This window comes from Pelecanus crispus, chromosome 11 (assembly GCF_030463565.1).
Source record: "Pelecanus crispus isolate bPelCri1 chromosome 11, bPelCri1.pri, whole genome shotgun sequence".
Lineage (NCBI taxonomy): Eukaryota > Metazoa > Chordata > Aves > Pelecaniformes > Pelecanidae > Pelecanus > Pelecanus crispus.
In genome coordinates this window covers 30,222,620-30,250,355 of record NC_134653.1, presented here as the reverse complement: position 1 = coordinate 30,250,355, position 27,736 = coordinate 30,222,620, and the positions used below count along the sequence as shown (strand labels likewise).

The 27,736-nt window shown below is 42.5% G+C and overlaps 1 protein-coding gene across 1 annotated transcript in view; it reads left to right on the top strand.

Annotated features, from left to right (window-relative positions):
• Positions 1-27,736, top strand: part of GRK3 (G protein-coupled receptor kinase 3) — a 71,025-nt gene that overhangs the window by 16,813 nt on the left and 26,476 nt on the right. Inside the window, exons 2-5 of the mRNA XM_075718429.1 lie at positions 1,401-1,477; positions 21,344-21,417; positions 26,420-26,521; positions 27,245-27,319. Coding sequence (XP_075574544.1) covers positions 1,401-1,477; positions 21,344-21,417; positions 26,420-26,521; positions 27,245-27,319 — 328 coding nt within the window. The remainder of the gene's footprint in view (positions 1-1,400; positions 1,478-21,343; positions 21,418-26,419; positions 26,522-27,244; positions 27,320-27,736) is intronic.

Here is a 27,736-nt window from a genome sequence, read left to right as displayed (position 1 = left end):
AAATTTTGACTTAATACTATGACAATATAGTTGTTTTACCAAGGCACAGTAGCACAGTACTGCTGGGCTACATTGATTTTAAAATTTATGTACTTGTATTGTTGCTTGTATGAAATTTTTATAGGCATTATATTAAAATGAATATTGAGGTTACTTGACAAATAAAGGAAATCTTTGTTAATGTGGTTTAAGTGAGTGATTGTGACATTATAAAGTAGGCAAAGTAGATGTTAAGTGCGCTGCAGCCAAGCTAGGGGCCTAATGGAGCTTACGTTGGCTCGTTTTCTACGTGATATATGGCAATCGCAGTGTTAACAGCCTGATGCAGCTTTGATTGACTTGTACATTTATTTTACATGGTGCGAGCTAAAACCTGGTGCAAGAATGAAGAAACAGAGCGATGGCCAGAATGTCCCCTGGGAAGTGCTGTGACCGCAGGGCTCAGCTCGCCCAAGGCAAGGCCAGTCCAGGGCTCCACCTCATCTTGCCTGTGTGCAACATGTGCCTGCTGTCTCATCTGTCTCTTTTTGAGGAAGAACACCCAGCGTTTGGTGCTCCAGCTCCCGGTGGCAGCCCCGTACTACCCTTCCATTGAACCCGCAAATACCAAACTGGGATAAAAACCCCGCCGGGTGAACCCAGGAGAAGCCTGGGAGCTTTCCTTTAAGCTGTTGTGCTCTTGCTTCTGTAGTGGCGTACAGTGAAGGGAACTATGTGCAATCACTGATGGCTTTTTTTCCAATTTATGCTCAGTTGCGTTATTTTCAAACCTTATTAGGTAAGTATAGATTCTTGAAGGGGAATTCTAGCAGCATCACGCTGTGTTGTGTAGGCTATTGATATGTTAAGCTTGAAGTGTAAAAGTTACATCCCTTCTACACCGAACAGGTACTAAAGTTACTAATATTCTATACTGGATAGTGTTAATATTTACAGTGGGGAAAAGTGATATTTCTTGTGTACCTCAAACGCAAAGAACCTTTAAAAAAAACCTCTTAAAAAAATCACAGTATTGAGACTGCAAGCCTGATTTCAGGCTACTAAGGTGAAGTCTGGAAAAGTACTCACAGACAAAGATTGGATTTTCATAAAATAATTTGTTTTGCAATGTTGAATTCTGTGAATTCAACAATCTCTCTGTCTTTGTGAGTTGACTGCAGGCCAGTTGACGTTAATGGCTGTAGTCCAAAGAACTCTCATGGTCTTTAGATAGAGCAGCAGGCTGCCTGTCATGCTGTGAGCTGATGCAGTAGATGGGCAGTGGTATCTCATTTTGCAAGAGTCTTTTACGTTGATGTTTCATTTTAGTGATCCTTTTCTCCAAAGTATGTTAAAGGTCTGGTTTAAAAGAAGAAGTTTCAAGTAACTCCTTTTTTTCTTTTCTTCTTTTTTTCTTTCAGTATCCGCAGTGTTATGCAGAAATACCTTGAGGAAAGGGGTGAATTAACCTTCGACAAGATCTTTCATCAGAAAATTGGTAAGTCATGTTTCAGTACAATGTTACTCATGTAAATATTTTTAAGATTGGCTTGCCTGCCGCTTCTCTGTAATGACTGCTGAAAAACTCACTGTTGTAGATGGTCTGAAGAACGCTAGAATATGGACAGGACTTAGTAAAACAAAGGTCTTCAATAAAATGAAATGTTGTGAAAGGGAGGAAGATGAAGCAAGGCAATATGTCAACTTCATGTTCTGGAAAACTACTGAAAAAATAATTAAATTATTTGGAAACATCGAGGAGAAAATTACATTACTTGGTATAGGCTTGTCAGCAATATAATGTGTCACATCAGTTAAACTTTTTTTTTCTCTGCAGGGGTAATAAGCATTGTTGATAAAGGGAGCGGTAGTAGAAAAGATACCATACGTGTTGTCTGACATCATGCTCTTGCTAGCAACACAGGGAGATGTGGCCTGGGTGAAACTGCTGTGTGCAGGGGGCGAAATGGTTGGGAAAAATGACTTGAGGAACAGTTATCAGTGCTTCCGTATGAACATGGAAGGATGTATCCGGGGAGATTGCACAAGAGCGTCAGAGATCAGTTACTATGCAGCATTTTAGTTAGCAGTGTGAATGCTGGGATGAACCTCTGTATTCTGCCTGCATGCTGAGAAAGACAGTAGCCACACTGAGGACAAGGACAGAATTACAAAATATCTCCATAAACTAGAGGAGGGGAAAAAATGCAGCGCTTTTCAGTCAAATCAAGCAGGGTCCTCTACACCTGTGCTGGAGTAATTACAGAAATACAGGGTGGACAACCCCTGATCAGGTAGACGTTTTTAATTGACTTGGCTGTTACAGTGAGCCATAGGTTGTATTGTCTCAGCTAGATCACACGACTAAATATAAAATCAGGATTGTAGCCAGTGAGGCATGTGAAGTAATCCTCTTTTGGCAGAATATTGTGTCCATCCTGGCGCTGGACTACAAAATGTACATGGACCTGCTGGAAGGAGTCCAGGAAGGAGCAGTGGGAATGAGCAGACCTTACTTAGCAGTCTGCTAAATACGACCTACAAGGAAGTATTGAAATAGGATGTTATGTAGGCTATGAAAGAGAGAAGTGAGGTTGAACAATCTTCAAAACCAGAAAAGTTGTTGCAGAAATGATGAGGTTAGTCGATTTTCCAGAGGCTTAACATGTGAATTAAAAAAAATCTTATTATGAATAAAACCATTTTAGTAGTAGGATGGGTAGTAAAGCACAGGAACGGATATCATGAGGGGCTTTTGAAATCTTTGTCCAGTAGATGTGAGGAGTGGGGTGGCATATGTCTGCTAGGATAGTACAGCTGCTCTTTGTCTTGCAAAATGGGGACAAAACCATAAAACGGGTAGGAATACTTGAGAAGATCAGTGGATCTATTCCTGTCTGAACTACACCGAGGCCATAATTAACAGTGGAAGCAAATGCCCAAGAACAAAGTGCCGCTGCACCGTGTTTGCCAGGGAAGGTGGTGCAATGGGGGCATCTTTGGGCTGGTTGAGCTTTAGCTGGTCTCCCTTCCTGGCTGGAGCAGAAATGCCCAGCCTTCCTGGAAATACGCAGCTCAGTAGGTATGAGAATATTTTGGAGGGAGAGTTTTAAGTATTGCTAGATTAAAATAAATAGTATTCTTGTATAGTATCACAGATGGTCATTAATGGGTTTCATAGCTTTATACAAAGAGGGTTGTGGAAACACCACTCTAAAGTATGTGTTCATAGAAGTCTCATGGAGCTTTCCATTGTATTACAGTAATTGCAGTGTAGTCTATATCTCTGTGCATAAAAACTATGACTTTTTATTCTGGCCAAAAATTTTACACTGTAAATGCATAGGTGCCTCGTTTGCTTGTGCTGGTATCTCTCAGTATGTGCTTCAGTTTTAAATGTCTGTGCTGAATCATTAATATTTTGCTGTAGGGTGGCAGTTGCAAAATAAGTGGAATTTTAAGCAACCAAACACAGGCTGACTTGAACTGGTTCTGGTTGGTGGCAATGAAATGAAGAAGTCTCCCCCCACTTTAAAAAAAAAAAAACCAAAAACCCAGAACAGCTTATATGTAATGGATATTTCTATTTATGTAATTGAATACTTTTCACTGATAGTTGGTTCCAAAGAACAGTGAAGAATGTTTTGGTAAGTTATAGCAATTATAGCTAGGTAACTGTAACCTTGGAAGGATTTTATCTTTCTTTTTTTCCCCATGTTGGTAGCCATTGAACCTGGAATTTTAGAGCCCACAGTTTCATTAACATATTAGTTTCTCCCCCGGGTCTTGAGATGCATAGTTCTCAGATGTGCAGAGAGGTTTTTTTCTTCCTCTCCCCTTGGTACTGTCATAGCAGTACTTGCCCTCTGTTACCTGGAAATGAGGAGGTCTTCTGTGACCACTCTGCTGGAGTTTCGGTTACTTCTGAAGCTGGTTTCTTCTTAAGAAGGATTTAGAATGGAAGAAAAAAAAGATTAAAGATAAACATGACTGTTTTTAACAGAAGATTTTGCATTGCATTGGAAAATATTGTATTTCCTTACTGTGGTTGTTCATTTAAATTTTATTGCATTTTCTGGCTTGTTCTTTGCCATTAAATTAGTTCTGTTTCCAGACGTTAGCATAATTGCTTGTGGTAAAGTACCTTCAATTTCAGGCAAGCATTATGCAAAAGGCTGTGAAAATAAATATGGTGAGGTAATTAAAAGTCTAATCACCTTTTTACTCTTGTTGTTATCTCTTTGTGTGGTGGGGATGTGGAGAGACCGCAGCTGAGGCTGGACCTGCGTGTGCAGGTGTGGGGCAGCTCCTGCTTGGGGGAGTTTAAAATCAGCCTGAGTCAAATGAGTCTCTGATCATGAGCTGTAATTCTGCTGGTTCATCCCCTTGCTGCTGGCTCTTCCTATGCCTTTATTTTCTCAGTTAAAGAGCCATCTAGTATACAGTGCTTTCTCCCTATATACTAATTATAAAATTTCATCAAGCTACCTATTTTTTCCTTTGGCAAGTGATGTAGATGAGGACTGTTAAGCTTTTTTTTCCAAATCACAATTCTTTTCACAGCGCCAGGTCATTGGTTTTTTTTCTGTTTTTCAGTATCCTTCTTTCAAATGTAAAAACCAGGGCTTTGATCAGTTGTCCGATACAAGTCTTTCTGATGTCCTGTATGGAATTGTTCCTGTTGGATGTTTTCCTATGAGTATGTCTAATTATGGTGCTGGTCTTATCAGCTGCAAGTGTTTATCCTTAAGGAGCCCTTAAATCCTTTTAGGATCAGTGCTTTCCAGGTCCCACTGTGAAAGACTGGCCCAAATTCCCTCCCTACCAGCTCCCCCAGGTGTGCAGCTGCAGGGAATCCACAGGTGGCTTGAGCTTGGAAACCAAAACCTTTGCTCTGCCCTTTAGGATCAAAACAAGAGCAGGAAACTCTGTCAGCGTGCAGTGTGGCAGCAGCCCTTGCAGGGATGAAAATGGCCTGGAGACTTCATAAGATTTGCATAAACAAGTGTCTGTCTTCTATTTACATCTTTTTCTTCATGAGGGCAAATAGGTTGCTCCCATCTCTTGAAGATGGCATGACCGTTTGCATGCGGAGTGATGCTCCAGAATGATCTTGAACTCTCTAAGAATCGCCTAATGAGTCAGAGGACATGAATATAATGGAGCCACGCAGAAAAATGCTCTGGCAGCGCTTAATAGCCCAGCAGCCGGCTGTTCCCGCAGAAGCTGCTTCCTCCACAGCACAAGCTTCATGGGGAAGTACAGCATGTCTTGAAGCGGAGTGCGTAACCACCTTTAGCTAGTTTTCTTTTTACCACATCCTGTTTGCTACAACACCAGATTATGTGTTTGCTTTAGAAAAAGAGACGTTTTCTGGTATCCCAATATCTGTAATTTACATGTGGAATCCACTCTGCTTCCCGACTGCGTTAAAATTGCGTGTGGAGTTCTTGTCGTGAGCCCTCGCGCTGCAGGGTGGGCACGCTTGTAAAAATGCTGCTTTCAGAGAGCGGTTTTGATATGAGCTGTAACGTGCGTAGCTGCTGGGTGGATCAGGGTCTGCTGCAGCGAGTATAACTGCCAAGTGTTAAAAGGGGTGAATTAGGTCATAATATTACTTTAGAACAGGATTATCGTGGTTATTAAATGCTTTGAAGCAAACTTGTTGCCAGTTATAGTTCAGTGACTCTTAGGTCTGACACCGGACTTGCTGACAAATTGCATCTACCTGGTAGGCAGTGAATAAAGTTGGCTTAGAAATTCTGTGATGTGATGGTAAAGCATCCTGTGACTTCAGGTCCTGGCTTAGGTTCGGCCTTGGGTTCTCTGGTGACTGCTTGGAAGCTGGTGGGACGTGACAGTTTGTCTACACCCTTCTCAGTTTCTCATGTGTTACGCAGAGCTGTCGGGTTTGGGTCGTGGGGAAAGATGAGAACAGAACATATTTTAGCTGTTTCAGCAGCTGGTCATACTGCAGTATAAGCTTTTCACCTTGCCTAGTAAGTAACTTGCAAATTTTTTTCCCCTGAAGCTGGATCTAATTTCTGCTTTATTTTCTTGAAATCTAACACTTGTAAACAGAACCAATTAAAAAAACTTGTAGTTGACGTAACAAGTTACAAACATTTTTTTTTTCCTATTTACCATCCCCTTTTGTATAGTGAGGAATGATCTTTCTTGGGTGATTCATATAACTGTCTTTTATATCCTCTCAAATCAGCAGGCTCCAAGTTGGAGGTCTTCCCAGCCAGGGTGAGCATTTTGCCATCTGTATCAGTGCTGCTTCCTACACACGCATGTCTTGTGAGGGGCTCTCTCACATCTTATCTGCTCCCTTTATACTGCTACAGCAAAGCATAGCTCGCGTACATTCTGGTAGCTTTTTAGCTGAGTTTCCAGAGCAGATGAGAGTTTGGTCTATTTTATAGTTCCTTGTGCACAGACAACCTACAGCTGTGGGGAGGGACTTTTCTGCCTGCCCTCTGCAGTTAGAGGGAAACGCGCTCCTGACTGTTCTGGCTGCTATTTCCTCCAGCTTTGTCAGTGACAACTTTCTGTTAAAAAAAAAAAAAAAAAAAGGCCAACAAACTAGGGTGAGAACAGCTAAAGAGGTTTTTTTTTTTAGGGCAATGAATCATGCTTTCTGTTGCTTGTTGCTCTAGTTATGGACCCAGCATATTTCATTATTTCAGAATTTTGATGCTAATCATTAGGTGGATCTTGAGTTAAAAATCTGTTGAGAAAAACATTCTTCCTCTTCCTCTTTCTGTTGCCAGTGTGGTAGCACAGCGCACTGCGCTCCCCGAGATACCTAAAAATAACAGGCTGGGAAAAGTACCTCCCTAGAGCATTATTTAAGCTATTGTTTAATTTGAGCATAAGATCTATGTGCCGTTGGCATTCTGAACTAATTAAGTAGTCCTCTGAGGAAATAACAACGAAAGCAATAAAACTTGGTTGGGAGTAAAGAAAAGCACCTGAGTTTTTGCCTGTTAAATGAGCAGGGGATGACAGAATTATTAGTAGATCTTGCTTCTAGTCATTTCTAGCCACTCGTGATGACACCGAAGCTGCACGCTCGCCTGCACCGTCGGGGAAGGACGTGTGAGCGGCGGGGGGGTGGTGCGGGCGGCGTTGCCTCTGCCTGTGGTCCAGCGGGGCCGGCGGGGGCAGCGGGGCCGGCGTGGGCAGCGGGGCTGGCGGTGGCCAGCAGCGGAGAGCTGGCCCGGGCGGCTGGGGAGCCCGTGTCCACCCCAATCGGCATGGACCAAGGTCCTCCATCCTTCCAGGGGAAGGACGGTGGCGAGTAGGAGGGGATGCGCAAAAACCTGTGCTAAAGTGTCTTTAAAAATTGAGAGCAGCTTCAGAGCCAAAGTCACCTAGGGGCATACATTAGCTACTGATCTACGACTGGAATGGTTGGGAATGTCGCAGCCTTGGACTCCTTTCTTAAGAGCGTTCATGAGACTTGTAGCGCTGCGGTAATTTCACTCCATTCTGGTATAACCATGGTAAATAATGTGCAGCCATATAATAGGGAGAATAGTACTTGCTCGGTGGGTTTTCTGTAAAAGCAAGAAGGCAATTTTTTTGTTCAAGTGGTTTTGTTCTGGGGTTCCTTTTCTGTCCGGGGGAAGACAGCCTCCATACAGAAGTAGACACCATCAAAATTAGGAAGTAACTATACCAACAAAGAATTATATTTCAAATACTGTTTGAAGACTGATCTTCTTTCTCGTGTTGCTTCTTATTTTCAATTCAAGTTTAGACTATAACTTGGATTGTGGATAGTTTGCAGGAGGCCTTCACGAATCTGTTGAACCCATGCATTCCTTGCACGGTTCCTATGCTCAGTTAAAAACAACACAAAAACCAAACCACAAGTAGATGTTGGAAACTGTGTGATTGTAAACTGAAACAGAAACTATTAATGTAAGACATTTCACAGCGGAGCTGTTCCTTTACAGCGATTCTGCACTTGTATCAAACTGGGGTGTGGACAGTGAGAGAGAAAATACACACTCAGAGCCTTCTTGTAAAACTCAGTGTGTTTTGCTGTGTGCATTTTTTTTTTCACTGAATTAGTGTTAGGTTTAAGATCTAGTTTTTATGTCATAATTTACATGTTACTGGAAGCTACATTTCTTTCAACATACTTTTATTTTGTGGTAAAATAAATGTGATGCTTGCATGAGTTACAGTGAAGATCATTCAGAGGGATGTTGACAAAGCTTCCTGCTGTAGATTTTATGTGCACTTTACCTGCAGGCAGTTTTAAGGAGGGACAGGGACAAATGGTATCCAAAGTCACTATAAAAAATGTATGCATTCATTTTGGGTTTTCTTCTGATCATAAATAATTGAGCATTTCTTTGTTGGGATGCAGCCTGATACACTCCTGTGCCTGCCTTTGTGGAGGGATTGAAGATACTCAGTTGTGTGATTTCCCAGTGGAGTTGCAGATGAAGTCTGAGCTTTAAAATAGGAAAAATATATACGCTATCACCTGGAACTTCACATAATGGATAATGTACACATGCTGATGTATATTAGCATTTATATACAGTATAGTTCTTGGAAGATTTAAGTCATGGGGAAAAATAGTCTTTACCTTAGCAGAGCAGTGTAATTATACAGTTTTTGGGTTAGATTATCAAGAATTCCAGGCAGACTGGGAATTCTGAACTCCAGAAGTAGTATTGTAGGAGAGATAGATAACAAATATAACATATATAGAGATAACAAATTATGAATTATTTGAATGAAATTTCACTTGGATGCTTCCATGTTTAAGTTTTCAGCAAACATACATACCAGACGGTAAACCCCAAGCTGGTCGTACACAGCCTGCAGTGACTTTGTTGTGTACATTTCATAGGTTTGTTTGTTTTTCCCTGGGAAGCACGTACGTAAACTCATTCCTTTCAGCTTAGATGGGCCCTCAGTGATTTGTTCAGTCATGCCGCAGCTGCACACCTGAGGCTTCGGCAGCGGTCTCCTGCAGCGACGAGTCTCCAGCCTTTCCTTCCAGCTCCGTTTGCAGCGGCTTTTCCAGCACACCGCTGGTGCTGCGGCTGGGCTGCAGTGGCCTCCAAAAGGTCTTTGTGCAGGCACTGCACGTGGGGCAGGGATTAGGTGGGCTCCAGAGTTAGGTCCTACTGCTGGGTGAGCTGTTTGTTACCCCTTTGTGGCTTGCCAGGTCCGCTACCGACTGCCAAGGAGGGGCTGCAAAAATTGGTTTGGAAAGCTTTGAGCTAAAATGTTATAAACTCATCCTTAATACAGTGCAAAGTGAATTCCGTAGCAAAGGTGGTGTTTTGCACCTGCTTGTAAAGCTTTGTTAGCTTATTTCTGATGTTTATACTTGTGTATGAACAGTGATGGTGTACAATTTTGCTTTGCCCCTTCTCCCCTGAGCAATTTCTCAGTCAATCCGAAACAGTTGCGCTCTCACGGAGTTTTTATCAATGTGTCTTGAAACAATTCACAGAGCAATTACGCCTCTGAACACCACTGTGAAATAGGTAAATATTAGTTTTCCATGTCTGTAATGTGGCATAATAACAACTTTAATGAGATTTAGCTGCATAGCTCTGTACTACCAATAAAGCAGATTCTATGGTCCTGCCAGTGCTACTCATTCATCTCTGTGGGATAACTCATTAGTAACAGGAGAAAAGCTCAGAAACCAGGAGAAGAGCAAGTAGAATCTAAATTACTGGAGCTGTTAAGTCTTCTAACTTTCAGCAGTGCTTTTAAGACATAGAGCAGTTAGAAAGTTGCAGAGCAGAGAAGCTGGAGAGCTCTGGCTATCAGTTATCTCCTGAATGCATTTGTAGAGCAGAGAACAGACATGGATATTTACTATGAGCCCTTCAGATGCTTTTATTGTTCTATACCGAGATCTGTCCTATAAAAGAACGATGTGTAACACAACTTGCAAACCCCCAGGGGAATTGGTCCAGATTTGCGAGGTTCTTGCTGCAGAATGGCTCTTGGTGCCCTCTCAGGACGTGAGTAATGTACGCCATCAGACCTCCGAATCTTCAAACTCTGTAGGGGAACAGAGCAGTAACCTTATAGGGTAGTTGCTTCTCTCTTCCCTGGCCTCTTTCCACTGACAGCATTATGTCCGGCCAGTGCCTCTACGACATCCTGCTCTCAAATGTGTGCATGTCTGCAGTGGTTGGATAGGTAGGTTCAGAAATACTCAAAACAGTTTCTTAATGTTTCTAGATACTTCTGTCAATAATTTCTTTGATTACAAGGGGAAGGAGTCTGAAGAGAAGTAGAGCCATCTGTTCCTGAACCTCCAGCTCTCAGCAGCTTGCTTCTCTCTTAGAGTGCACAGAGCGAACCAGAGGAAGGCTTTAAAATTCGTGTAGGAGAATCATCTGTGCTCTGTCACCGTTGTTGTAGTGGTTTTGCTCCTCTTTACCCAACTAAGTGCTGTGTGGATTTACTAACTGAATACTGCTGGGTTTGTGTTTTGATTTTAACCACAGTACAACAGTCTTCCTAGATGCTATTGCAGAACAGTTTGATTCTTTACAGTGCTTAAGATACTGAACAGTGTTTGCTAAGGTGAACGCTGGCATTGGAGACTTGAGAATACCCTTCTGTTGTGAAATTATTCCATGTCTTCGTTAAATGGTCCTATCACACCCCCTCTTCCCCAAGAAAAAACACACACAGATCTAGGCCCTTTCTAAGAAGTAGAAATGCATCTCCCAGTGTACTTTGTGTGTTAAATAATTCATAATGGTGAACAGTTCATAGCTTAGAGCATGTCAAAAGAAATAGTGTGCTTTTCAATAAAGGGATATTGGCTTGCATTATGTAAGTAGTTTTAAGAAGCTGTATAAAGGAAAAATGCTGATCAAGAAAATAACAACTGTCACGTCCTTCACAGGGACTGAATATTCTTGTGACGTGGGGAAAGAACAGATAGAACAAGTAACAACCAACCATCGTGATGTTTTTAAGCTGCTAATGCTTGTTAGCTTGCTAATAGCTTGCTAGTAGCTGCTAATACCACTTGAAAAAGTGGTGGGAGTTTCTTCTGTTTACAAATGAAAAAAGAACAAAACCTCAAGTGCTGTGTATTTCTTGATAAGCTTTAGTGAAGGAATTTAATCACATGATTTGCAATAACTGATTAATTGAAATTAAATGCATCAATTCTGTATTTAGTTGTCCTTTTAAAAATTAGAGTATTTTTACATATGTTTGTGTAGTGATATTAGTTCTTGGTCTTCTAGAAGTACTTTTTCTTATGTACAACCCTTTCTTTTCTTTCACCTTTGATACGTTGAATGCCTTTGATACTCCTCTTTCAATGTATGTATAGAGCTCCTTTAGTCGACTGGAATTCTGCATGTTAAGGGAGACTAGAGTATGAAAGATAAGTACTAAATATGGTTCAGATGTAAGTTTTCCCCATTCTTTTCTTTTCATGGCTTTAAAAATGACTTATTGCACGTTCAATATTCAGAGGTACATTTCATGAGGGTCTTAAGATAGTACCTGGTGGTTTTTTTTTTTCGAGGCAAAGATCCAATCCGAGGCAATTGCCGTGGGTGAAGCACAGACATCACATTTTTTTTAATGATTTACAGCTGCGTGTTAAAAATAGAGCACATTCTTCTTTTCCTTAGAAATCCTGTTATCATTTGAATTGGTGTGCCTCCACGTGACATCTTGACAGCTGCTGGTCCTACCCTTTGAAAGCGCTGAACTCCTGGCTGCTGCCAGAGGATGTGAAAGGGTGTTTACCCTGTGCCTTCCCGTTTGAAATGCAGACTCTGTAATCCACCTCGAGTATTTTGCTCCCAACTCCTCTTCTGGGCTTGAAGCAGAATAATAATTGAATGTTCTCAGTAAGTCGTTATATTAGCTGCTTAAGATCCTCTACCTTGTAAGCCTATATTGAGGTTTGACGTAGAATCTGGCAATGCTCCAGTTGTGTCTGAAATGCGTGTGCTGGAGGAGCAGTACGGCTCTTCTGCTCCTGTTGCTGCAGGAGTTTAAGGCATGCACAGGTCTAGCATTTGGGAAGGTGGCTGGCAAAGTTTTAACAAGCGTTAGTGATTTCACTGGGTGAAAAGCTATTGGAAAATATGCCTGGAAATAAGGATTTTCTTTGAAGACACTTGAAACCTTTTAGCCAAAATTTATTTTCATATAATGAGATTTATAGATGTCATTAAAGAAGCTACCTGGCACCTTACAGACTAATTTGAGCTCAGTTTGTTTCTGTTCTAGGGAAATTGTTCCGCACTCCTCACCATTGTATGCAAGTCCTGTCTTGTAAAATACAATTTGTTCTTTTACTCTGCTTTTTATGCGCAAAGATATGTTTTAATTTGTTATGATGCATTATTTTTAATGAAAAGTGAATGTACATTAGGCTTTATTAGGAAAAATAGGTTAAGGACAAATAGCTCATAATTGGAAAGAAAAATAGTGAAATCTGTGATGCCTTCTGGGCTGTGAGGATTTTTGTGGCTTTGTACCTAGCCAAAGCTGTGATTCCTACGCAGATGAGTTTTCCCTGGTAGTAGCAAGTCTCTTTGTTCCTGAACAAGGAAATCGGTGGTTGTCCCAGTTCTGGAGCTTTTAGGTGGTCTTAATTATCCTGTGCTATGGCAACTGAGTGCATATACCATATGGAACAAGATTTTGAACTTGACTGGATATTCTGTAACATTCTGCAGGCTCGTTTGAATTACAGTTTTTATATGGTATAATAATAGACCTCTACCCCTAACTTTTTGTGTCTAAGAGCCAGATCTGTTATTGGTACCGATGGTGGGCTTGTTACATTACTTGAGACAAATAAAATAAAATGGGATAAACCATGAGATGGCACATTGGGAGGAATGGTAATTTTCCAGCAGAAAAGCCAAGCACGATCCTCTGTTTATGGTCCTGGCTCCGTGCTGTACAGAGGCTACAGACCGTGCTGGAGAAGAGCTCATGGGTGTCACACAGCAGATCTGCACCACTTCATCGCAGGGTAGCAAAGCCTTGCCTCCAGGTGAGGGCCATTTCAGGTGGTTAAAAAAATCCCAACAACTGGGTTTAAACATAAGCATGCAATAATTTCACTACAGCGTGTTAGTTGAGCGTTGCTGTTGCTGCGTGCTGTTCCGCAGTTTCCTCGGCAGCTCTGCACCAGAGGCTTTTCTGGGGACGAGGCGTCTGTGATAGCACCACGTACAGATGTCCCTCTGGTTACGCTCCTGACTTCTTTATGCTGTTGTCCAAATTCAGCCAAATAAGAAAGATCAGGACAGAGACGCTGAAGTGCCCTAAATGAGGAAAAATCCCTGTGTTGCAGGGGTTGCAGAGCAGAGCATGGTGCACGTTCCCAAGCAGCCTGATACGGGGAAGCTTGTGCTGAAGCTTTGCCTGCCCGGGAGTCAGAGGAGTTTGCAGTCGACGGCAAAGGAGCCTGTACTGATTTGGTGCCGATGTCGCTACTTACTTGCTTGTCATTATTCTGTACTTACACACAGCACGTTTAGTTAGGATTTGGAAACAGCTTGATATTTTTGTTTTCCAATTTGCTATTTTGCCTACTAGAAAGAGTCGACATCAGCATTTTGGACCACGTTCAGGTCTGCTGTAAATAGATGCCGCTTCCTTTCAATCAGTGACATTGTGCATACTTATATCTGGGCTAAATGCGTCTATTTTTAGCTCTGCTGTCTTACCTAGTCACTTCTGTTTGTTTTAATAAGATTTTTATTTACTCCTGTTAAAAGGGTATTTGAATCAGATACTAATAAAATTCCGGTTAGATAAGTCGTTTTCTCCAAGGTTTGTTTTATTATGGAGTTCCTCATTAATTGTTTTTTTTTTTTTTAATTTATTATTCCGTGCTCTCAGTTAATTGACATTCTCGTGAAGATCAAGATACGGCGTTATGAATGCAGAGGTGACCTTTAGACAGTAGGCGAAGGCAGGCGGCCTGGCTGGCAGCGTGGCTCGAGCTGCCGTCCCGTTGGGGAGCGCTGGCAGAGCCGTCCCGGCTGACGGCGGCTCGACGCCTGCCGAACCCGCTGATGGGGCAACGCATCCTGCTTTAATAACACCAGTAACAGGGCTGTTTCTTTATGAAAACTGTAAGAGAAGGGTTCCACATTGCAGGTTGTCCTGGTTTCGGCTGGGATAGAGTTAATTTTATGATTCTATGATTCTATGATTTTCTTCCTAGTAGCAGGCACAGTGCTGTGTTTTGGATTTAGCAGGAGAAGAATGTTGATAACACGCTGATGTTTTTAGTTGTTGCTGAGTACTGCTTATGCTAGTCAAGGACTTTCCAGCTTCCCATGCTCTGCCAGGTGCACAAGAAACTGGGAGGGGGCACAGCCAGAATAGTTGATCCAAACTGCCCAAAGGGCTATTCCATACCATACGGCGTCATGGGCAGTATAGAAACTGGGGGGGGTTGGCTGGGGAGCAGCGATCGCTGCTCGGGAACTGTCTGGGTATCGGTCGGCGGGTGGTGAGCAATTGCATTGTGCATCACTTGCTTTGTATATTATTATTATTGTTATTATTATTATTGTTATTATTATATTGTTATTATTATCATTACTATTTTACTTCATTTCAATTATTAAACTGTTCTTATCTCAACCCAGGAGTGTTTCTCACTCTTACTCCTCCGATTCTCTCCCCCATCCCATCGGGGCAGGGGGAGTGAGCGAGCGGCTGCGTGGTGCTGAGTTGCTGGCTGGGGCTAAACCACGACAAGGTTTTATTTCTTTTTTAAAAGAAAGCAGCGCCCGGTTCCGTCGGTTTCAGTAGCGTTGTGCAAACCCGTGCTGGGGGGCTGGAGGTTGAGGCTCGCTTGTGCCGGGGTGGGTACAGCCCACGGGCACCGGTCTCGCCGCAGAGCCGAGGGTGGCGGCTGCGAAGCGCTGGGCTTGCATCAAACCAGGGCAGCTGCAGAGGTGTGAATTCAAAATTCCGTAGAGGAGACTGAAGTAGGTGGAGTGTGTTAAATGGATAAATGTGCCAGCCTGGGATGGCCTGGGAAGAGCTGTGGGCTCGTCACGGAATGGGCACACAGCCATGGGTACCTGCCGGCCGTGTGGTGGGAGAAAGGCGGCATGGGTGGCACGGAAGCCTTCCGTGGAAGTGAGAAGTGGTGCAGAAGGTTTGCTTTGGGGTAATAAAATAGTATAACCCATAATCGGCTTGTAAACATGGTGTCGGTGGCCAGGCCAGGTTTGTCAGAAGTGTGTAGGCTGGTCACCAGTGGCGTTTCTGTTCTCTGCCCGAGCCTGGCCCTAAGAAGTGCTGAATTTGGGAAACAAAAGGCAGACCTTAGTAATTCAGGGGTGCTGTGGGGGGTTGCCGTGGACTTAAGAGTCAGGATTTCATGCAAAATTTCTGAAGTCATGTTAGAAAAACTAATTTGAAATAAATACAGAAGTAAAAAGCATGCACTTTTAAAAAAGAGATGGGTTGACTTAATTCCCTCATGTTGCCCCTTCAAGGCTGTGAAAAGGACCTTGTCCGGCTGGGGACAAGCTCTGGGAACGGCGCGATCGCTCGAGCGGGTGCAGGCGTTCTCGCCCGAGTGCCCTGGGGCTCGGCTGCTCCCCGCATCTCCCCATCCGTACCTGGTCGCGAATGTCCAGTTGAGACTGAGCTGCAAACCTCACGAGTCTTCTTTATCCCTCCTTGACAGACATTTTGTCTTGGTAATTGGAGTTAGGGCAATTAATGGCATTTGGCAAACTTAGCCGTATAGGATTGTCCATAAAAAGATAACGGGAAAAAAATTGTCCAGAGACTGGGAAAGCAGAGGCTTGGAGCTAGGTGCTGACTCGCACTCACATGTATGTATTATTGATATAATCCATTACTTTGGTGTTACCTGAAAAAGCTTTTAATTTTTTTTTCCTCCCCCCTTAAACAACTAGTGATCTGGTTGTTGCAGAAATTATATAGTATAGAGGAAGAAATTTTAAAGGAAAAGCTGTCAGCATCTTTATTTCATAAATAATTGCTGGTTCCTTTTATCTGTTACTTAACACTATCATTTTTTTAATTCCTGCTTTCTGTTCTTGGTCTTATTTTTCTGTGTGTAGTTAACTGTGCTTATTGTGTTTTTCGTCAGTTCTCCTTGAACTTCTTAAAACTACTGTCACTTTTTTCAATGCTGCGTCTGTCAGTTTTGCTATTATCTGAGAGCTACGGTTTCTGGCTAATCATTTTTCACTCAATCTTAAGAACATCAGCAAAAGAAGATATTTTCTTTATGCTGCAGTGCGAGTGCAGAATCCATTGATACAATGGGAGGTCGAAAAAGAATCACTTGCAGTATGGAGAATGTTAAACTCTAATTGGATTTGTTTGAATTCAGGACAGTGGAAGGTGTGCTGATAGCTTGGGACGTGGATTGCGTGGTCAGAGAAGCTGCAAATGCAAGACGAGGGAGGAGTCGTGTGTTTGCATTTGCAGTTGTGCTGTAAAAGAGCTAATGGTTTAAGGCCGAGCATTCAAAACCAGATAAAAATCAGGGAATAGGAGTTTTTAACTGAAGAATTTACCCACAAAATCTTTCGAATTTTTCTTAATACATAGGAGTTCTAGATTCTTTTGAGCCATACTCTTGACTGGCTAGTGGAGATCCTGATTCTGTTTTCCTCCACTGTAAATCTTTAGTGAAATAATTACAAGTCACTAGAAACCGCTCTCATCGCTTGGCAATCTGTTTTTGTTTCTTGGCTTCCCCAAAGATTTTTCCTTAACGCCTCTGTCCTCCAGGCTCCACAAGAGACTCTTCCAGTCCCCAGATCCTTCTTCATTCCTTGTCCTTAACCATCAGCCTCTGATCAATCATCCCTGCAAGTTCAGTTTTCCTGCAGACCCCCCATGTTCCTGGCACCGTGGCAGCGCTTCGCCTCCTCCGGCCGCTTCCCAGCGCAGCCGTGGGACACAGCTGCTCTTCAGCCAGCCGGCATGGAACCTGCGCAGAAGGCAGCTCTCCATCCGGGCAGGGCGAGGAGGGGTGCGTTTTGCTGCCTGCATGCTGCTGTCTGACGTTACTGTCATTTTGACAGAGAAAATGCCCGAGTTGTCACCTTTCCCCCCCGTTTTCATGAGGCAAATGAAAAAAATCTCATTAATCATGAGGTTCCTAATTAATTAAAAAGAACTCCATCACTTGGCTTATCCTTCCCCATATACCACCTGCTGAAGAAGGAGGTTGTGCTGGACACCCACAAATTGTCTCTGATGTCTGTCTTGCTGCGAATTTTCAGAGCAGCACTCGGGGTTGCCTAATGCGAGCCGAGCATTAGGATGCACTTAAAAAACTCTTAAAGAATGTGATTCTCGTCAGTCACGTGTAAAAACATCGCAGTCAGGAGGAAGCTCATTTCCCCGCGCAGGGAGAGGGCTGCTGCAACGCCTGGACCCCTGTGCCGGAGGCCGCTGGCTCAGCTCCCGCGCGGGACGAGCGATCGCTTTGCTCATTGCCACCGCAGCAGCAGTAATGAATTCTGCAGCTGGCTCTCCGCTTTCAGTTCCAGAGTATTTTTCCAGTGCTGAAGCCACCGGACAGTATTTCAGTGACCGGTGCAGGCACTGTCACATAGTCGTTAGAAACGTGTTCTTGGAGGTATTCATAATACATAGGTTCTGGTTGTAAGGTATGGATCTGGGCTAACAGTCCCATGGAAAACTTGGAGGATGAAATTGCCTAGCATTTATTTGCAGAGCAGTGCATGTGTCTAGCTTTCTGAACTGTTGCTTGGAAAGCCTGTGGTAGGTAATCCTTCTTATGGTTTGGTAGAGCAGATCTTTTAAAAAACATATGCCAGAAACCTTTCTGTCAAGGGAGGTTGGTCCGTGTGAAATCCTGGCTTTTTTGATGACTATATAAGCTGCATGTATGTATACAATGCATCTTAATATATGTACATAAATGCTTCCAGTCCATAGGTTCTTCAAAGAAAACTTGAAATATCTATTTTTATTTCAACTCGGCTGGTATCAAACAGTGTTGTGGTTTTTTTCTTTTCCTGAAAAGACAATGGAGAATAGCTGATGAAAGCTGATGCTCTACTTTATGTGTCAAACACTCCCCAAGTGTTAGAATAATATTCTTCTTGGATGCTACTGACCTTTTCAAGTGTTGGGTTTTTTTCCCCCCTCTTGCAACTTGTAAAAAATCACACACAAAAAAAAAAATCTTAACCATTTTTCTGGCTATGAGAGAACTTCTGTGTGCCCTCCTGCTGTAACAGGCACGGCTGCGCCCCGGGCGAGGAGCGGGATGAGCCCCGTGCACGGTGCCCACCCTCGCCCCGGCTCCCACCGTCTCTGCCCACCGCCCTGCAGCGTGCTGCGGGGCTGGAAGAGCCGCCCAACAGTTTTGTCTACAACAGGCTTGCAGATAATCTTGGGTGTCCTACTAGTGAAAAATTACAATGCTGGTAACTCCATGGAGAGGAGATGTTTCGTGCTATGTAATTTATTTTAGCGCTATATAATTTATTTTAGTGCAGTATTTTTTAGTAATTTAACTTTTTTTATCGTACACTTTAAAATGCTGCTGTAATAGTTCTGCTCATCTTCACTGGAACCTGACTAACAGCGTTTTCTCAGTATTGATTCATACGGCTGTAACTTATTATGACTATATTAGTCGTCTATAAAAGTTTCTAACTTCTTGTTTTCGGGGTGTCTAGTTTTTTTTGCATAGCAATGCAGTTTAAAAAAAGCGACTTGGTGAGAAGCGGGCTGTGTAGCGCAGGCAGCATAAGCCTGCTATTGTTCCTTGTTCTCTGGCCCTGGGAGCCTTTTCTTTCTCTGCAATAATTAAATTAAAAAGTTTGGAAAATATTAAGCAGGGCTAAAATGTTTGGCATGGCATTGTTGAAAATTTGTGTTGGTATATTTTCACACTCCTCCCACAGTTGTCTTTGTGGTTTGTTGTTTTTTTTTTTTTTTTTTTTTTTTTGTTTGTGGGTTTTTTTGGTAAACAGCCAGTAGCTGGGACCACGCCAGGGATTTTTCTTTCACTGCATTCATTGCTGTTTGTGCCACTCTTTAGTCTCTTAATTACATGACTGTAATCTTCTTTGGTTCATTGTCCAAATAAAAGTTCAGTCAATTCAGCGTTATTTTGCTCGGTGCTGCTGCTGTTGCGATCGTGCGTAAAAGAATGAATTGGGTTCAGTACCGTAAGCGGCGGGTTTTGTCCTCAAAACCGGCTTCGTGCCGCGTTTACCGCTCAGGCAGGGGAAGGCAAGAAGAGGAGCGCTCTCCGGAGGTGCACTTTGTCCGTCCCTGGAGATGAGCGGCTTGGGGCGCTTTTGGCAGCGGCGGGGACAGCTTGTGACTTGCTCGGGGTGCCTGCTCGGAGGGAGCGCTGGTGTCCCCTGCTGTGGCAGGGTGACTCTTGCTTCGAGGGGTGGCCCTTGTGTCCCCGGCTGGGAACCCCGTCCTCCGTGTGAGGCACGGGGATTGCCGGCGCTGTCTCCTCGGCAATCAGGGAAGACAACTTCCGAAGAAAATTTCCGGTACAGTAGGAACTAGGACGAGCCCTTAAAAAAAAGAGAAAGAAAAAAAGCACTCTAATTGCAAATCGCTTTTAAGGAATAGAAAACTTGGGGTTGGTTGGTCTTCAGAAAAGCACATTTGTTTATAAAATATTTCAAGAATGATTCTTTTTGTTGAGAAGAATCAGAAAGTTTGGAGAATCTCGTAAGAGAATCTCCTAATTAGATTTCTGTCCTTTATTTAGAGAACAAAACCCAGTTTGTATAATCTTCAAAATATCATCCTAATCGGCTAAATGAGTCAAGCGAAGTATAGGAGTTGCCTGGTCATAATCCCTTTTCTGGTATTCTGATTGTGACCAAATAAATCCAGGGGACCCCAGGACAACAAGCTCTCCCAATAGGAAATTTAACTTGGAATCCAGATATAGCTAGAGGGGTTACCAAGAAGCTGATAAATGTTTTCATTATACATAAATGAAAGCTTTTGTTTGCCTGGTTAGTGTTGCTTTGTCTGCTGAGATTAGTGGGTTTGCTTCCGAGTAGTTCGTGGTTCTTTTTCTTATTAAGGTCTTTGATAAAATTGGATGATAGTGAGTTGAAAGGACATGATACTCGTAACTGACAGTGAAATGCTCTCCTGTACGCACTACAGTGGAATTACTAGGTAGCACATGAAGCAGGTTTTGCTTTTTTTTTTTTTAAAGATAGTAGACTCTGGAAAACATGAGATGTCGTAGGTGGTTGTATTAATCCTTAGTTGGGCATTCAGTGATGTGATACTTTTTTTGGTAATATAATTGTGCTGTAAGTCAAATTACCATTACATTTTACATAAAATAGGTCTCTTGTATATACATTTTTTTTTTTTTTAAGTTGAAAAGGGATGTTTTATATCTTGATGTCTGTTGGGAGAGGAGTTGAGCAGGGGAGCGGGATGGAGTGGTTCCCAGCCAGCGCCAGCCCTCAAGTTAGCTGCTCAGCCTTCTCTTGCTCACTTTCTTATTTTAGTTTACACTTTCGTGGTCTTAACTTCCAAAAGCTGGGTGTGATTTCGGTAAGTGCGCAGTAACTCTAAATAAGGAAAGGTATTGCCTATTGCAGTGAGCTGAAAGCCCGTTTGTTTCCAGCTCTGAGGGGCTTGCAGATAAGCCAGGTAATGAGCTGTGACAACAGATAGGCGTGTAAAGTAAAAGGGTAGCAGGTAGCAGCCCAGGTGAATGTAAAGACAGTACTGCCATGCGATGAAGTGTGTAACGGTGCGTTGAAATGCTTGTAATGGAAAATACTCATCAGCGGGCTGCAGAGGTCATGCTTTAAATTACTTGCAAAGGAACCTGTAAAGATCCTGATGTGATTTGTTGTGCTATAAAACCTATTGGAGGTAACATTAACCAGTAATTCTAAAATTGGAATGCAGAAGAGGTTGCTTTTTGTCAGTAGAAAGTAGGCAAATCTATTTCAAAAACGCAAAACGTGTGAATAGTATCTAGTTTTCATTCTGAAAAAAGAAACAAAATCTGATCCGTGAAGAGGAATGGGATATTTTGGTGCATTATGTAAACATCTCATAAATTCTCAGCAGGTAGAAATTGGAGTATGCTTAATACACCTATGGGAGGTGAGTGAGGTTTATGATCCTTTCCTGTTCAGAATTCTGTAGAGCCCCTTGATAATCAGTATTGCTAAGCCTTGGCAATTAGGGATACTTACACAGGTATGTACAATCCATGATGTTACCCGAGTGTTTTTCTGTCCCTTTTTACAAGTTACCGTAGTAATGATGCATTTTTTCTGATTTTTTTTTTTTTTTTTTTTTACTTTTTTCTTTCCAGGATTTTTGCTTTTTAAAGACTATTGCCTGAATGAGATTGATGAAGCTGTCCCTCAACTGAAGTTTTATGAAGAGGTAAGCAGCCGCTGATGGAGTTTTGGGACTGTACGGGGGAGCGAGGCTGAGGAACGCTGTCCCTTTAGTCTTCGGGCAGGGGATGCTAAGAGCGAAGGAGAGGCGTGCAAGGGTGCGTGTCGTTCTAAGTCATTTCAACTTCATAGAGGAATGGTTGATTCATAAGAGACAATAATTTATGTGGTAACGATTGCATCTCAAAGGGACAAAACTATCATTTTAAACAAGTTCAAGAGACTTTTAAAAATAGCAGTGTAACTATTGAATCAAGTTGGTAATTTGGTACAGTACTCTTACAGCGTATGTTATGAGAGTAGCGTAGATGATTTTTTTGCCCTCTTACTGGGCAAATACTTAAGATTTAGAAAATGGAGTATTTGCAGGAAAAAATCTACTTCGCTCAACTCCTAACAGTGCTTTTGTTTGCATATTCTAGAACTATGTCTTTTTATTAAACATAAGCTAACAACGCATTTAAAAAGCTACTGTTACAGTTTTTGTCCTTCAAGAGTTAAGCGTGTTTTGTTTTAAGGCATAATAAGTTGTAAACAAAACAATGGAAGAAAGTTCAGTAACTTTCTTCTAAGAGCAGCCACTTAACCAAATGTTCATTCACCACTTTAATGTGTCAAAAGATAGCTTGGAAAATACTGAGATAATGATGGAAAGGGGAGGAGTACTAATAGAGATTAAAATATCTTTAGGTTTATAATGTTTTTTATCATAAGGTACACTCTTTGACTGCGTTTCATTTGAAATATTTGTAAGAAATGAGTTGAAATTAGGTTCATCTCAGTCTCTACTTGTTAAATATATCCAATACCTTAAGTTAGGCCAGGTATGTTGTTGAGAAATGGGATAAGCTTTTGATCTTCACTTGTGAAGAGGATGATACATCTTAGTTCTGCTACAAAACAGAGATGAAGTTAAAGTAAGTAACATTTGCCAGCTCTCAGTGGAATTACAGCAGCGGATTCCTTCTTTCTAAAAGACCTGAAAGCAAAACCAGTGCTTTTTATTGTTAGAGCTGACGTGGGACATGGGTTCGTATCTCTTGCACATAGCGAAGATCTTCCTTAAAGGCAGAAAGCCTAAAATAAGCAAGTTTATCTTACACTGTCCCAAAGAGCAAAAGCAGAAAATGGAGCGTGGGTCCCCGATGCAGTTTGCTGGTTTGTCCCTGGCATGGCTGGCAGCTGGCGCTGTGGGGATCACAGCCAGCTTCTGGCTCTGCTCCATGTCATCCGCCGGAGGAAGCGGCGTGTCTGGTCCTCTACATCCCTCGCCTTGCTCCCTGAAGCTTTCCCCGTGCCCTCCATGCTTCAGCGAGGGGCCCAAACGCTGCGCCTTCAGTCCCAGGCGCCTCTTTCTCTGTCGCACCCACCCAGACAGAGAACGATGCCTTGCTGTCTGTAGCTGATTTTGGGCAGCTGCCTGGGCTTGTAGAAAAGGAGGAGGTGCAGCTGAAGTTACCAGGGTTTGGATCGCGCTCTCCAATGCTTCATGCCTTTCTCTAACATCCTTTTACCTGTAGAAAAGACAACAGAGTACAAGGACAGCTGAGGCTGGTGCTAGCTTCTGCGATTTCTTGGGAGTTGCTGTGGCAGGGTTGCAGAAAAGCCTTGTCAAACGCTGCAGGTGGGTGAGAGGATCCTCCGGAGAGGGATGCGAGATGTGGCTTTAGATGGATAAGGTCAGTTGTACTCCACTGTCGTGAGATAATCGATGCAGAAACTGGCAGACGTCGTGCCCGAGGCAGGCGTGCATCCAGACGGATCCGTATTTCAGAAGCGTGCGGATGGAGCGCGTCGTGTCCTTCCACAGCTCTCCTTTGCTGGAAGGGCTCCCTCAGCGCTTCTGCAAGGACCGCTCGGGAAACTTGATGAGTCTTACCGCTCCATTCATTCCTTGTTATATTTGTGACGCTCTAAATATAAAACTGTAGTTAATCCTATCATAGGTGCTGGTTTCAGTTAAAACAGGCACACGTGCTTTTAAAAGGCAGCCTGTATTGCTCAGTATTAATCAGAAATGCTGCCTGAGATAACCTTTTGTCTGGATTACCCTTAAGCTGATGATTTAAAATTTTTCTTGCTAGTGGGCTAACAGCACAGAATAGGCTAATCTGGTTATCAGTTTGGAGATAAATCCTTAGCAATATACAGTTCCCCCCCTCAAATTAGATACTCGCTGTCAATAAAGAAGAATCTTTCGTGGTTTTTATCTTGTTATGTACTGAAGATATCACTGTCATAAGTAATCAAAAAGGCATGTTGTAACAGATTGTTTAGCAAGATATTTTTAGCTGCCTCTTTATCTTTGAAACAATTTGAAATTGCATTTTTAGGTTATTAGCAAAGTGTTGCCTAAAAAGAATTTAAATGCTTTGTCATGTACTTTTTGAAAAATCCCATTAAAGATATTTAAAGAGAGGTTCATTGCGTTTTCTTCTGTGACATACTGGATTCAGAAGCTTTTCTTTTTTTTTTTTTATGTATTTGATTTACTTACTGCATTTATTACATGTAGAATAATTTAAGTACATTGCTACATTAAAAATCGCTTGATGTAGAAGGGCTCTGTACTCCAGGGATTTCATATTACTGCAGCTTAAGTCACGATCAAGCATTTAACTGGATGAATGATTCATCCAGATCGGTTTCAAAAAAAAAAAAAAAAAAAACAAAACCCAAGAACTTCTAGGTGCTTGAAAACTAATGCATTCTGATTTCAATTTTTGAAAAGATACTTTGTCAGACACTTTTCTTGAGGTGAGCTGAAGTTTTCCGGGGAAGCATTGAGATACACGATGACACAGTACGTTGTCTCTGGGTCAGGAGCAATACCGAGGCGGCTGCTGCTAGCAGAGACGGGTTACGTTTATAAGGGGTGACACTTGTAGCTCTGCCTATCGCTGTAATTTGTGGCAAGGTACAGTAACGTTCTATTTAATAAACATGTAAAATTAGCTTGTGAATATGTCAGGCGTGCACGTTAAATGTGATCGCGGTAGAGGTGTCTCATCGCGCCGCCCGTGTGACGAGCGGCATCGGGCAGCGCGTTCGGGAGGGCGTTCTCCCGGCATCGGGGGGAGCAGGCTCAGCTGCCCAGGAATATATCCCCCATGGGGACTTTTGTCACCTGCTGTCCTTTTCTTCAAACTTTTACAAAAAAAAAGGCGCTTTGAATGGTTAAAAAGCCCACTGTAAGGGCAGGAGGGAGAGGCACTGACCCGGTGCCAGCGTGGCTGGGGGGGCTGTTGCAGGACACCCCTCTGCTTTGGGTGCTGCAGAGTTAGGGGTTTAAAAAAATAAATATTGAAGGGGAGGAGGTTGCATTCAAGTAAGACAATATGGTATGCATCAGGCTTTCTCCTGTACTTCTAATTATTTTGCGGCATTGCATTAATTAAAAAAATGTTTCTTTGGCAAAGATGTTTTGAAGCATTTTAATTATAAATTGGTACCGAGGGGAAGTAGTCACAGATGGCAAACCGTGGTGGAGCTGTTGCCTTATCATAGTCAGCAAACAAGAGGACTACAGCTAGAAAAATACCGAGTTTAATTACGGTGTTCCACCTTCAAAGACGGATTGGTCTGGGTTTGTCACGTGGAGGCCTGCTCAAGAGCTGTCAAGTACAGCTCATCCTGCAAAAGGAGCGGCCTCTGAATGAAGGAAAAAAAAAATTATATTGTGAAACAGAGGCAAAACACGTGTTTTTAAAATCTTCTGTGCTTTTTGTCCCTGGAGGCCCAGCCAGCGTGTTCTCCCTGCCTCAGGAGGAGATGCTCTGGTACATCATTTGTGTAGGGTTTATTCTGTAGGCTGAAAGTACAGACAGCTCTGGCATGGCCTGTTCCTTCTCTAGCAGGCACTGAATGAAATCCAGCTGGGTCTGGCTCTGCTTTGGTTTTCTTGAGTCGGTGTAGGCACCCAGAGCACGTCTGCACACGGGCGTTCACTGGACCCTGGGACCTCACAGGCTGATGCTGGGAAGGTCCAGCAAGTCAGAGCTAAGGCTTTTCCCCAAAGATCTCGTATGTTTTTTTACATTCTGTCAGTCCTGGAAACACTTCTTCCCCAAATATGCTCCAAAGGACCCTTGGACTCGGTGAGGTTTTTTTTCCTGGAACTGATTTTCTGGTTTTGTTCTGTAAATGAACCATACGGCATTGCTGTTGCTTCATCTGGAACACGCTGACGTCCTGTGTCACACCTGAAGAAACTCGATATATTTTGTAAAACTGTCTTTCTAGCCACCTTTAGCATTCAGATTCAACACGTAGCTGAGCTACGTGAACATTTGGAAATGTGCTTTACATTCTTTCCTGGACACGTGCCCGTAGCGTGCTGTAGTCGCCCTGGAGCAGGGCGCTCGGGCGCGCTGGCAGCCGAGGGCTGCCGCTGGGCGATGGTTTGCGCTGCCTGAATACGACTGCAACTCCTCTGCTAGCCCCGGGAGCTTGCAAAAGGGCACGTTTTGCTGTGCTGTGGGTAGTCCAGAGCATCGAGTGAAATAATCTGAGAAAAGGGCTCAGCGCTCTCGGGTGTCAGAGGAGCGAGGTCAGCGCTCTCCATCTGGGAGCGGAGCAGAGGGGAGGAAAACCTTCGGAAACGTTGCGGTGCATGCTTGCTCGTCCCGCGCTCCTTGCGCGGTCCGGTCCTGTCGCGGTTAGCTTCTGACTTCCCCGGCACAGATTCGTGCTCTGGCTGAACGGTAGATGGAAGACATGCTGCTTCAGCTCAGCCCTCTTCAAATTCTAGAAAACAAAGCTTTGTGGCAGTTTTGAGCAAATCGGTTTCCTCGCACAAATGTTCTAAGAGAGGCGGGAAATTTATGGTCAGCTGCAACTGTGGTATTGCAGGTGTTTTTTCTTTTAAGTCTTCATTAAGAAAATAATAAAGTAAAATAAAACTTCAGCCGAAGTCTTGTTTTTGCTAAATGAGTGAAAATTCATTAGAAATGTGCTCACCTAATGGATCCTTCTCTCTTGTATTGCAGATAAAAGAATATGAGAAACTGGATTCTGAGGATGAGCGTCTGACCCGAAGTCGGCAGATTTATGACATGTACATAATGAAGGAGCTCCTGTCCTGTTCACATGTGTGTATCATCCAAATTTCACACTGCTCTTGGCCTCACTTGAGTAGCTTGACAGCAGTGATAATTCAAAATAACTGCTGTTTCATTCAGAGAACAATTAAGACTATTGCTGAAGGAATTTCTACTACAAATACTTGTAGTGCTGCAGATTTCTGTTTGAAGTCTGTGGGCCTGGGCTTGGCTGAATTCAGCATGCTTTTGGGGTTTTTTTTCCCCCCAGTAATGAGGTGTAAAGATTGGTGGTATGTGCCAATTTTTATTAAACTTGGTGGGACGCAAAGGAAAGATTTGGAGATTTATCTGTTTTATAATTCTTTAAATCTCTATTTTAAAATACGATGAGTGCAGTTTGTGTGTATATATACATGCATACATATACATACATTAACCACCCCCCTCCAACCTAGCAACAACCCTGCCCCCAAAAACTCACAGAAATGTGAGCTGCCAGGGGCTCCGCAGGACAGTTTGGCTGTTGAACTTTGGTATCTCTGAAAGCTCAGAGTAAAGCTTGAGATTTTGTCTGAAACTCATCACATAAAGATTTTTTTATTGTTATTATTATTTGGTCATAAGGCAGTCTTTCATACTAGAGAAGCTATATTACATTCATTCTGAAGTATGTGTATTTTTATGTGTTCAAAGAACAACAGTGCTGTAGACCTTTAATGAAACTTGTTACATTTCCAACTGTTTGAAATCTTTCTTTTTCTTTTTCAAAAGCCTTTCTCAAAACAAGCTGTAGATCATGTACAAACACATTTAACCAAGAAACAAGTGCCAGCCAGCCTTTTTCAGGTGAGGTTAAGACAGTCTGAATGTTCAAGTTTTCTTCACTTACTTGACAGTAAGTGACTTTGTATATGTTATTTAAGGAGACGGAATAAAATGGTTCTGGTAAATATTCTTCACTGTAATAGTGATATTAGAATGCTTTTCTAAGTCAAATAAAAATTACAAATTACTGTTCTTATCTAAAATATTTTTAAGCACATTTATGAAAACAAACTATACCTTGGTATATGAACAGAATAGTTTTTAAATTTATGTAATTTTAAGCCATGAAATGATTTAGAGTAAATCACTGTACATCAGGAAGATACACATCCTGTCAGGATAAACCAAATTGCATAGTGGAGAAATTGCCTTAATGTTTCAGTAATGTGAAATCTTTGAAAACATTTTTCCTTTTTCTTTCATTTTAAGGTATATTAA